This window comes from Carcharodon carcharias, chromosome 33, assembly GCF_017639515.1.
Source record: "Carcharodon carcharias isolate sCarCar2 chromosome 33, sCarCar2.pri, whole genome shotgun sequence".
NCBI classification, from domain to species: domain Eukaryota; kingdom Metazoa; phylum Chordata; class Chondrichthyes; order Lamniformes; family Lamnidae; genus Carcharodon; species Carcharodon carcharias.
Genome location: NC_054499.1, coordinates 8580603 through 8593377, shown reverse-complemented (window position 1 = coordinate 8593377; position 12775 = coordinate 8580603). Strand labels below are relative to the sequence as shown.

The 12775-nt window shown below is 46.7% G+C and overlaps 1 protein-coding gene across 1 annotated transcript; it reads left to right on the top strand.

The window, feature by feature from the left end:
- Positions 1–229: 229 nt before the first annotated feature.
- On the top strand, positions 230–1282 carry si:dkey-6n21.13 (P2Y purinoceptor 3). The gene has a single exon (XM_041178761.1). It carries the CDS (start codon positions 230–232, stop codon positions 1280–1282), a length of 1053 nt encoding a protein of 350 aa, XP_041034695.1.
- Positions 1283–12775: the final 11493 nt, after the last annotated feature.

The window sequence follows — 12775 nt, the reverse complement described above, 5'->3', positions numbered from 1 at the left end:
GGAGATTAAATAGCAGTGGTGGGGAAATAGAAATTGGGCACTTGCAAGAGGCCAGATTTAAGCACTTTTGAAGCGAAGTCAATTGGTACAAAGTAAGGAAACACGGCAGTCAATTTGCACACAGCAAACTCCCACCAATCTCTCATCTCTGTTCTCTCCTTGTTCCCGTCTAGGTCTGAGAATTCACAACTGGTGGGCGATGCTTACCACAAACAGAAGAGCCTAGAAGATGAATGAAAATGTTACAAGCCCGATGGTTGACAATGGTTCGAGCGAGGAAATACCTCATGGCGCCTCAAACTCCTGTAACAAGGATGAATCGTACAAGTACGTCTTCCTGCCCGTGTGCTACACCTACACCTGCATCCTCAGCTTGGCACTCAACTCCATCATCCTCTGCAGCATTCTCAAACGGCGCAAGGAGTGGAATTGTTCCCTCATCTACATGTTCAACCTCGCCCTGACTGACTTCATGTATGGCCTGTCACTGCCGTTCCTCATTGCCAGCTACATCATGCATGACGCCTGGGTCTTTGGGGACTTTACTTGCCGCCTGGTCCGCTTCCTCTTCTACTTTAACCTTTACTGCAGCATCTTCTTCCTGACCTGCATCAGCTTCCATCGGTACCTGGGCATCTGCCACCCCATGAAGACTATCACCATGGAGACCAAGAAAACCGCCAGGGTGGTCTGCGTGCTGGTGTGGCTGGTGGTCCTGGCCCTCACCTGCCCCATCTTCCATTTTGCCAAGACCGCTGCCTTCAACAATGCCACCAACTGCTGGGATGATGCCCTCGACACCGAGTACCCGCACTACGTGCCCTACGGGATCATCCTTCACTCTGTCGGATTCTTCCTGCCCTTCTCCATCATCGCCTGGTGCTACTCCCGCGTGATAAAGACCATCTTCAAGACCATCAACAACCAGGAGTTCAAGTCTGCTGTCCCAGGCTTAGAAAAGAGGCGCAAGTCCATCAAGACGATTGTAACCATCACCCTCCTCTTTGCCCTCTGCTTCTTCCCGTTCCACGTGACCAAGACCATCTTCTTGATCAACAAGGCCGTCCCCGACGTGGCCTGCGCCACTAAGCGGGTGGTGACCATCTGCTATAAGGTCACCAGGCCCTTGGCCAGCTTCAACGCCTGGCTCAACGCCCTGCTCTACTTTCTTACCAAGGACAAGTGGCCGCAGAACTGCCTGAAGCCCAAGAAGAACACTGACGATTCCAAATCGTCGTGGAACATTTTCAAACCGTTCAACCACTTGACGCCGCCCTCCTGAGCCGAGGCGGCTGTTTGCGTGCGGCGGAGCAGGCATCTGGAAGGGCGACTGGACTGGCACTAGACCAGCGCGAGGCCCCAGGTGGCGAGATCTGCTATTCAGAGGGCGGAGCTTAAGTGCAGAGAGACCTTGGGCATCGCGCTCGGCCCTAGATGCTTGAGTGCCTAAGCTCTGCTCGCAGTCTCCTGCATCCGTTTTTTTGTTGACTTGTTATTTTGACGTGGCCCGCGTCAAAATGCATCAAATATTTTTAAAATACGTGTGAAGATTGACCTCATAGAATTGTCTATCATCCCACCTTCTGATGTTAAAGCTGCTGCAGCTCTTAAGGAAACACTGATGGATGTGGTCATGGAACATCATTGTAACCGAGTCCAGTGAGGGAGTCTGAGCCTTGCATGAGGGTGGGATGGGTGAGTTGAAGGCTCGTGTCAAGTCAAGGGCTGCAGAAATGGCTTGTGACCTCCGATTCCAATCCCCACTGCGGTCCATCCAATGGCATCTCTGCGGGATCATGGCTATAAAAAGGAACCTGCATTTCTATGGCGCCTTACCCAACCTCGGCACGTCCCGAAGCACTTTACAGCTGATGAAGTACTTTTGGAAGCCGTAGCCACTGATGTAATGTCGGAAACGCAGCAGACATTTGCAGCAATCCCCACAAGCAGCAACAGCCAGGTCACATGGTTTTTTTTTAATGTGATGTTGGCTTGAAGGATGAATTGGCCAGGACACTGGGGAGTACTGGCCCTGCCCTTCTTCAAGATAGTGGCTGTGAGACCTTTGACATCCGCCTGAGAGGGCAGATGGGGACCTCTGATTTCATGTCTCATCCAAGAGACAACACCTCCGATAGTGCAGAGCTCCCTCAGTACTGCAATGGGAGTGTCAGCCTGGACTGTGTGTTCAAGTGGTACTTGAACCCACAGCTTTCAGGCTTAGAGGCAAGAGAGTGCTACCCACTGAGCCACACTGACACTGTTAATAGCATTGACTTTTGTATTGGCTGTTTGATCCTGGAAGGCTTATGAATAGAATGCAATGTTGGGTGTTTAGAGTCTCCGTTCAATGTGTTTTTCTCTGGACGTTTATTTCCCAGTTATTGACTATTGCCAAATTGGGCTGGTGAGGTCAAACCACTCCCCAGCCCCAAACCCCCCACCACCCCCCATTTGACACATTGACCGCCATCAACTCCACTTCCATTACTGAAATAGAAACTGGGCAGCAGCTCCATAATATTAGCTGGTCCACTGGCACCCATACAAATCTAAAGCTGGATTGGATGCCGTGGAGGCACAGTCCATTTTGATTTTTGAAATGTTCCCTCCTTGAGGTCCTCATGTGGTGATCAGCCCCTCACTGTCTGTTTGAAGCATTGTAGTCGTTATAACCCTAATGTTATATAAAAAGAGGTCGGAGCTGTTGATGGTTGTCTCAAGTCATTTTGCTGTTCACTGGCATCTTATTTTCTTCCTCTCTCCTCCTGCTGTGTTTGTCCACCATTTGGCCATTGGTTGTGCGCGAGGTGAGTGTTGGCAGGCTGCCCGACATCATGGCTGAACTCCAATCCTCCAGTGATAACAATCAGGGAACACACTGATTCTCTGCACCAGGCACATGTTGCCTGAACTAACTCAGCGGAGACCTGGGCTAGAATGAGGGGTTGCCAACCATCCAGGGAATGGCCTGGAGTCTCCAGGAATTGCAGCTTAATCTCCATCGAAACTGCTGGGAGCAACCCAGGAGAAAAATGGTGTTTAAAGAAAAACTGATTTTTCTTTTTTAATTGGCTGGGCCCTGTAGTGATGGATAATTTGGGTTAGCCAATGGCTAACTTTGTGGGTGGGCAGGTAGGAGGTGGAAGGTCAGGTAATGAAATCTCCAGGAATATGGCCAATCAAAGCTGGCAACACTAGAATGAACCTGTGACCTACCAACTTTGTGTGCCTCAGTGCCATAATGGGTAGTTTGACTGCAGCACTGAAGGAGACAATCCAATCCTCTAAATATACTAAATACCCAAAGAAGGGCCTACTGAGAACTCGGGGGTTTGCTTGGCTAATAGTATCAGACATTGGCCAGAAAAGTCTATGTGTGGGATTGGGAGGGGATCAATGGAAAAGGGGGTCTTGATGCCCAGCGCCGGCTCTCCTTCATAATGGTGACTGTGGGATGTTTTATGTCCACCTGGGACGGCAGATGGGACCACGATTTAATGTCTCAGTCTAAAAGTGGAGACTCTGGCAGTGTAGCACTCCCCCGGTACTGCATTGGAGGCATCAACTTAGGTTTTGTACTTACATCTCTGGAGTGGGACTTGAACCCACAAACCTTCTGATGAAGAGGGGAGAGTGATGCCCACTGTGCCACAGCTGAAATTATCTGGTGGGTGCGGTGAGTGGTAGGGTGCAGTGAGTGGTAGGGTGCAGTGAGTGGTAGGGTGCGGTGAGTGGTAGGGTGCGGTGAGTGGTACGGTTCGGTGGATGGTAGGGTGCGGTGAGTGGTAGGGTGCGGTGGGTGGTAAGGTGCAGTGAGTGGTAGGGTGCGGTGAGTGGTACGGTTCGGTGGGTGGTAGGGTGCGGTGAGCGGTAGGGTGCGGTGGGTGGTAGGGTGCAGTGAGCGGTCGGGTGTGATGAGTGGTAGGGTGTGGTGAGTGGTAGGGTGTGGTGAGTGGTAGGGTGCGGTGAGTGGTAGGGTATGGCAGGAAGCATTGCTTATTGTACCAGCCCTCTGGCACCATCATCTTGTAAACAACTGCCATGAGGGCATGAGAGCGGTTTGGCATTAACCTTCGCTTCCTTCTTGCAGTGAACCATTTGACACTGGCTTATAAGCCTGAACAAGGGAGCTGTTGATGGGACACTGAAGAGGTGCTTTGTCTTGCATTTAATCCATGCTATACTGGAGCCAAAATTGCAAAAGTTGCATAGAATATACAGCACAGAAAGAGGCCATTCAGCCCTAGGGTTGCCAACCTTCCAGGCTTGGCCTGGAGTCTCCAAGAATTGAAGGTCAATCTCCAGGACACTGCTGTGTGTAATCCTGGAGAAAAGTCATCGGGACATGAAAAAGATTGGGCTTTTTTTGTCATTTTCTTTGAATGTTTATCTTTACCAGATATAAAAGTATTTAAAATTGGAAAAAAAGGCTATTTGACTGACAATCAAGCATCATCCAATTGACTAATGGGTCTTTTTTGCTTTCCAATTGGCGTAGGAAGGCAGCGTGTCACAAGGATGGGTGTGTTAGCCGACCAATGGCTGGTGTGTGGGAGGGGTGGGGGCACAAAACGTGATGAAATCTCCAGGAATACATTTAATTACAGTTGGCAACCCTTTTCAGCTCGTCTGGCCCATGCGAGTCTATTTCAACCCCCTCTACATCTCACCATAACCCCCAACCAACAACTTATCCTTCTATTCCTTTCTCCCTCATGTGTTTAGCCAACTTCCCCTTAAACGTATCTATATTATTCACCTCAACCGCTCCTTGTGGTAGTGAGTTCCACATCCTAATGACTTTTAAGCAGCGAGTTGTTGCGATCTGAAAGGGCAGTGGAAGCAGATTCAATAATACTTTCAACAGGGTAAAATACTTGAAAAGGAAAAAAAGATGCAGGGCTGTGGGGAGAGAGCAGAGGGGGAGAGTGGGACTAATTGGATAGCTGTTTCAAAGAGCCAGCACAGGCACGATGGGCTGAATGGCCACCATCCGTGCTGTGTGGTTCTATGATATTTAATATGCTCCTACCCCACGTCACCCTCCTTTCTGAGAGGAACTGTGTAAACATGGTCCAAAGCAAACAATATTATTGAAGTGTCATTGACCTTAAAGACATTCCATTACAAGTTAACATCAGCCAAAGAACGAGGACTTTCTTGATGAACTGTGTTGTCTGAGTTGGATAGGGTCCAAAGGTCAAAGGGCAACATGTTGCTATGGAGACTTGACAAAAGGGAGAAATAAGCATCAGTCACTAAAGCGTCTGTTATTAATTTTTCAAGACAATCCTTCCATGAGAGCAGTTGGAAGCTGCAAATGTAGATCTCCAAGTGTAGACTAAAGATTGTGCAGTAAAATGATTTAATATTAAGATATCAGCTGTTCCTTCATCGTAGCTGGGTCAAAATCCTGAAATTCTCTTCCTAACAGAACTGCGGACCACATGGGCAGTTTGGCTGACAGTCAAGCATCATCCAAGGGTCTTTCTCAAGGTGTTGCCCACTTCCTGTGAATGCATCTTTTAAAAAAATTGCGCTCATTGTTACATAAGATCAGATATGAGACAGGGTTATTCAGCTCATCCTTTTTACTACTTTATCCCTTCCATCCCACTTAGTTGTAGTTTGATAACCTCAATATATTTGCTTCTATTAACTTCCTGAACAGGTTATCACACCAATTGGTTGATTTGTTTCCGACCACCAGCTTCAGAATTTATTTTCCACTCATTTTCATTGATGTTATACTTTCCTGGCTTAATCTGAGTTTAAAAAAAAGAGGAATAGAATTGAAAAGCAGAGAATTATGTTAATCTTCGAAACCTTGGTTAGGCCACGCTTGGGACTTGTGCATAGTTCTGGCCTCCATATTATTTTTAAAAAATGGTTATAGAGGCATTGTAGAAGATGCAAAAAAGATTTACAAGGTTGATTACCAAAACTGAGATGTTATTACAGAATTGTTACAGTGCAGGAGGCCATTTGGCCCATCGTGTCTTTATCAGCTCTTCGATTAAACAACTCACCTCGTTCCATTTCCCCGCCTTCTCTCCGTAACCCTGCACATTCTTCCTTTTCAGTTAACAGTCTAATTCCCTTTTGAATGGTTCAACTGAACCTGCCCCCACCACAGTCTCGGGTACTGCATTCCGTACCCTAACCACACACAGCGTTTATCCTCCTGTCACTTTTTCTTCTTTTACTAATTACTTTAAATCTTTGCCCTCTGATTCTCGATCCTTTCATGAGTGGGAACAGTTTCTCCCACCCTACTCTGTCCAGACCCCTCATGATTTTGAATACCTCTATCAGATCCTTCTTTTCTCCAACGCATTTTTTTTTTTATTCATTCACGGGATGTGGGTTTCGGTGGTTGGGCCAGCATTTATTGCCCATTCCTAGTTGCCTTTGAGAAGGTGGTGGTGAGCTGCCTTCTTGAACCATGTAGTGTAGGTACACCCACAGCGCTGTTAGGGAGGGAGTTCCAGGATTTTGACCCGGCAACAGTGAAGGAATGGCCGATATATTTCCAAGTCAGGATGGTGAATGACTTGGAGGGGAACTTCCAGGTGGTGGTGTTCCCATCTATCTGCTGCCCTTGTCCTTCTAGATGGTAGTGGTCGTGGGTTTGAAAGGTGCTGTTGAAGGAGCCTTGGTGAATTCCTGCATCTTGTAGATGGTACACACACTGCTGCTGCTGTGTGTCGGTGGTGGAGGGAGTGAATGTTTGTAGATATGGTGCCAATCAAGCGGGCTGCCTTGTCCTGGATGGTGTCAAGCTTCTTAAGTATTGTGGGAGCTGCACTCATCCAGGCAAGTGGGGAATATTCCATCACTCCTACTGATACTATATGTTATACGTATCAGAAAGGACTGAACAGACTGGGGCTAGAAAAGAAACGACTGAGTGTTGAGCTGATGGAGACCCACTGGTGGGGCAGACCAAAACGAAGGGGCCAAAGATATAGGATAGTTACTAATAAATCCGATAGGTAATTCAGGAGAAGTTTCTTTATCCAGCGAGTGGTGAGGATGTGGAATGCGCCACCACACGGAGCGGTCGACATGCACATTTAAAGGGAAAGTAGACATGCACACAAGGGAGAAAAGGATTAGAAAGTTTTGTTTATAAAAGGTGAGTTGAAGAAGGGGCAGGAAGGTGTTTGTGTGGATGATATACAGGGATCGCAGTGGTTCAAGAAGGCAGCACACTACCACCTTCTTGAGGGCAATTAGGGATGGGCAATAAATGCTGGCCTAGCCAGCGACACCCACATCCGATAAATGAATAAAAATAAACACACCAGCATGAACCAGTTGGGCCACATGGCCTTTTTCTGTGCTGTAAATCTGATGCTGCTCCACACAAGTTTGTTTCATAATGCTCCGGTAAAGCACCTTGGGATGTTTTATTATGCTAAAAGTGCTATATAAATGCAAGCTGCGGTTCTAGAACATCTCAGGGTGCTTCACAGCAGTGTAACATTTGGCTCTGGACTACAGAAGGAGATATTGGGGACAGGTGACCAAAGGCTGGTCACAGGTGGTCAAAGGGGTCGTTTTTAGGGATCGTCTTGAAGAAGTGAGAGGCGGAGAGGCTTGTGGGAGAGGGGGTGGGAGGGGGCGGGGGGGGGCAGTTCTGAGAGTTTAGGCTTCTGTTGCTGAAGTCAAGCCAACCAACGGTTGGAGCAATTACAATTGGGGATGTACAAGAGGCTAGGATATCGCAGGAGTGCAGAGATTGCCAGGGTTGGAGCACTGGAGGAGGGCGCAGACTTCATGGCTGGGTAGAGGAAGTGGTAGGCCTTTGCTGCACAGAAATAGTAAGTGGATTTAAGAGGCAAATTCCTTGCAAGCCATTCATTAATTTTGCCTTGTGAAGAAGCATTGCTGATAGCTGGCTGTAAAAGTGTAGGTATCCTTTTCAGACGTGAATTTCCAATGGTGCTAGAGATTACCCTGATTGGCCACGACCTTTGTATCTGACGTGCTTAGGAGCAGCATAGGATATTTGTGCACAGAAACAGGCCATTCGGCCCCACTGGTCTCTGTTGGCGTTTTTGCTCAACACGACCTCTTCCCACTGGTCTTCAGAATAACTTAAGAAATCGAAGCAGGTATAGCCCCTTAAACCTGCACCACCACTCAATATAGTCATGGCTGCACCTGTAAGTCAACTCCACTTCCCCGCCCTGATCCCCATTTGATTACTCTTGCATTTAGAAATCCAGCTTAAACATACTTGATGGCTGAGCACCCACAGCCCTCTGGAGTACAGCATTCCGAAGATTCACAACCCTCCGAGTGAAGAAATTTCTCCTCATCTCAGCTCAAAATGGCCGCCCTGTTATCCTGAGACTGTCCCCCCTAGTTCTGGACTCTCCAGCTAGTGGGGAGAACAGTCAGCATCTTCCCCGTCATGGCCTTCTAAGAATTCTATACGTTTCAAAGAGATCACCTGTCATTCTTCTAAACTCCAGAGAATATAGGCCCATTCTACTCAATATCACCTCAAAGTACAACTCACTTATTTCGCCTTAACCTTCTAGTCCTTTCTCTCTCATATACTTATCTAGTTTCCTCTTCAATGTCTGTCTGCCTGACCTGGGTTTACATTGACTGTTCTGTGCCTGAGTTGCAAGAGTGCAGTTTAATCCGTTGTGCTCTAGTTTGCCTTCATAGATCTCAGGCTGTTGGGGCCATTGTAAAATAGGGTTGGCAACCCTCCAGTATAGGCCTGGAATCTCCAAGAATTGAAGATCAATCTCCAGGCCACTGCTATGTGCAACCCTGGAGAAAAATCATCGGGACGTGTTACAAAGGATAGTTTTTTTTATTTTAATTTTCTTTGAACATTTCTCATTACAATATAAAAATATTGAAAATGGTGGGATTGTGGGGGGGGTGGGGGAGGCTGTTTGACTGACAGTCAAGCATCATCCAATTGGGTAATGATTCTTTCTGCTTTCGAGTTGGTGTAGGAAGGCAGTACGTCACAAGAATGGATGTAATGGCTAAAGAATAGGGGCAAGTCATGTGATGAAACCTCTAGGGATACATTTAGTTCACCCTTTTGTAAAACCAGTACAGAAAGCAGCCTCTAGTTAGGGGCTGTGTGCTGGATTAGCAGTGAATTGTCATACATGGCATGTTTTTTTATTTGTCCGTTAGGGAAGGAGAAGCTATTTGGTTGTTTCCTTTATCTTAAGAGGAATAAATAAAACAAATGTCTAATTACTGTAATTATACTGTATTGCATTTGCTACTGTTCAATTATGTGTTTACTGTTCAATAAAGCTGTCTAGTGGTTTACAGCCCAAGCCAGAGTCTGATAAGAGTGTTTATTCTGAAGTATAGGAAGCTATATGGTGGCATGTGACACATCCAGCCATGAATACACGGTTTCCCTCTTAAGCCTCCGGTCTCTGTATATTTACCAAGGTCTGAATTTTGCACCTGTCGGGCCCACGCGATCAGTGGGCCTGGAAGCAGATGTGGAATCCACTCCCGGCTGACACTGGGGAAGAAACATGATTTCATGCTGGCCAATTAACTGACCAGGGTGGGGGTTGGGAAGAGGGCGGGTGCCGAGGCAAGTGAGGAAGCGGGCGGGCAGTTTACAACAAACTCCCTGAAGGCTGACAACTGCTGTGGAGCTGCCTCAGGGAGTTGCAGCCTCGTTCAAAGGATATTTGCACAGAGAAAATGCCACAAATTGTCTTGAGTGCAACTACAAACAACCTACAGCAATACTCCTAACTCCTCAACCTCCAAACATCTTCTGGGAATTTTAACCCGATCTGGATCGAGAATGATGCAAAAACGTGAAGGCCGCCAGGCCGAGTGTAACTGTGCACGGCCACTAAAATTCCCGGTCGATTGGGGTTTAAATTGGCTTAATTGGAACATTAGTTGTCGATGGGTGCACCTCAGACTCCTGTGCACACCCGCTGACCGCGATATGGCATGATGCTCGTCCGGCGTTTTCACACACAATTTCGTACTAGGCTGTGTCGGACACGCATCCGGTCGCAACATATAAAATACTGGCCCACTGTACACATCTGCTGCTTAAACCCCTCATCCACGCCTTTGTTACCTCTAGACCCAGCTACTCCAATGCAGTCCTGGCCGGCCTACCACGTTCTACCCTCCATAAACTTGAGGTCATCCAAGATCCTGCTGCCCATGGCCTAACTCAAGCCAAGTTCCAGTTTCTCTTTCACCCCATGCTCGCTGACTGAATTGGCTCCCGGTTAAGCGACATCTTGATTTTAAAATTCTCTTCCTCGTTTTCAAATCCTTCCATGGCCTCAAACCCCTCCTCCCCATCTCTGTAACCTCGTCCTGCCCCTCAACCCCCCGAGATATCTGTGTTCCTCTAATTCTGGTCTCTTGAGCATCCCCAATTTTAATTGCTCCACCAATGAATGTAGAGTTGAGGTCAAAATCAGAGCAGCCATGACCTTACTGCTCCTAGACTAATACTTGGAATGTGCGTGTTGTCTTCTGAGGAAAGGCTGGGCAGACTAGGTTTGTATCCGCTGGAGTTTAGAAGAGTAAGAGGCGACCTGATTGAAACATATTACTTCCTGGGGGGGACTTGACAGGGTGGATGTGGAGAGGATGTCTCCTCTTGTGGGAGAATCTAGAACTAGGGGTCACTGTTTAAAAATAAGGGGCTGAGCATTTAAGACAGAGGGGAGGAAATTTTCTTTTTCTCTCAGAGGGTCCTGAGTCTTTGGAATGCTCCTCCTCAAAAGGTGGTGGAGGCAGGATCTTTGAATATTTTTAAAGCAATGGTAAATAGATTCTTGATAAGCAAGGGGGTGAAAGGGTACCTAGGCAGGAAAGTGGAGTTGAGGGTAAAATCAGATCAGCCACGATTTTGTTGAATGAGGGAGCAGGCTTGAAGGGCCAATTGGCCTACTCCTGCTCCTAATTCGTATGTTTGGCTCTTGTGCCTTCAGCTGTCTGGAAATCCCTCCCTACACCTCTCTGCCTCTCTACCTCACTTTCTTCCTTTAAGGCTCTCCGTAAAAACCTTTGACCAAGCTTTTGTTCATCTGATCTAATATCTCCTTATGTACCTCGGTGTCATACTTTGTTTACAATGCTTATGTGAAGCACCTTGGGATTTATTACGTTAAAGGTGCTACATAAATACAAGCAGTTGTTGTAGTCTGCGACACAGACCCAGAGGGAATTATCCAGTATAAAACCCAAAGACATAAATAAAATCCATTCTCTGAGTTTTAACTAGGTTTCTGTTGGGTCAATTCCTAATCAGGCTTTCATTGGGACAGAAAGGTCTTCATTTATATAGCTCCTCTCACGAACTCAGGAACTGCCAAGGTGCTTTACAACAACAGCTTGCATTGGTTTAGCACCTGTAGAGTTGTAAAATGTCCAAGGATGCTTCACAGGGACATTAGCCAACAAAATTTGACACCGATATACTTAAGGGGATATTAGTGCAGGGAAGCAAAATCTTCTAAGGAACTAAGGAACATCTTAAAGGAGGGAAAGAGAGAGACGGCGAGGTTTAGGGAGGGAATTCCAGAGCTTAGGGCCCAGGCAGCTGATGGCACTGCAGCCAATGGTGGAGTAATTAAAATTGGGGATGCTCAAGATAGGATTGGAAGAGCACAGGTATCTCGGAGGGTTCTTGGGCTGCAGCAGATTGCAGGGATAGGGAGGGGTCAAAGCCATATAAGAATCTAAAAACAAGGGAGAGAGTCATGAATTCACTGTTATAATGTAGGAAATGGTGTAACTAATTTCCACATAGGAAGCTCCCACAAACAGTATTGAGGTAACTCACTAGATGATTTTTTTTTTCATAATGATGTTGGTCGAGTGATAACTCTATTACTATTCAGTCTACTTCTACCGCCTTTTTCAGGAGGTGAGTAACAGACAGGAGCAAACCACAGATATACAAGTTCAGTGAGGTCCAGAGTTGTTAAGAATGGGTTAGAAGGCTTGCATTAAGCATATAGAAGAGGTAGGCTGGTGGAGGTTTGGGGGGGAGGGAAGATCGTGTAGGCGCATCTGCAATTCAGAATGTTGACACGTCCCTAATGGTGTTGGGTGGGATCAGAAGATGGGAGAGAATGTAAGGGGGGATGGGAGTTCTGGGATGAGATGGAGACCTTGTTGTGGTTCTAGTCTGGGAATGTGTTAAGAGAAACAAGCCCTGCAGCAATGAGAAAACACGAGGTAGCCATCCACATAAACTACAAAGATCATTTATTTCCAAGTCAGTGTATCAACAATCTTTCTTCCCAAGGGCAATTCTATAATGGAACAAGCTGCTAAAGGAAATAGCTACAGACTCTTCACTTAACATTTTCAAGACCCATCTTTAGATTTTTTCCATTTACAAACCTTTCATTATCAAGACTACCATATTGGCAAGTCATGTCTGGTTTAGCTAGCATTAACCATATAAACGTTGGCAGTACACAGAGTATGGAGCAGAAGCATGATGTTGGTAAAACATTTTATTGAGGCGCCCATCTTCCTCTTCACTTGTGGCTCTCCAACTTGGCATCTGAACATGAGGAGGTCATTCAGCCTCTTGAGCCTGTTCCCCCAGTAAATTAAATCATGGCTGCTCTCTCCATCTACCCACTCCGGTTAAAAAAAAATCTATCAATCTTAGTTTTGAAATTTACAATTGTCTTCCAGCTGGAGGAGTGTGTTCCAGATTTCCAGTACTCTTCGTGTGAAGAAGTGCTCCCTGGAATCACCCCTAGACAGCCCA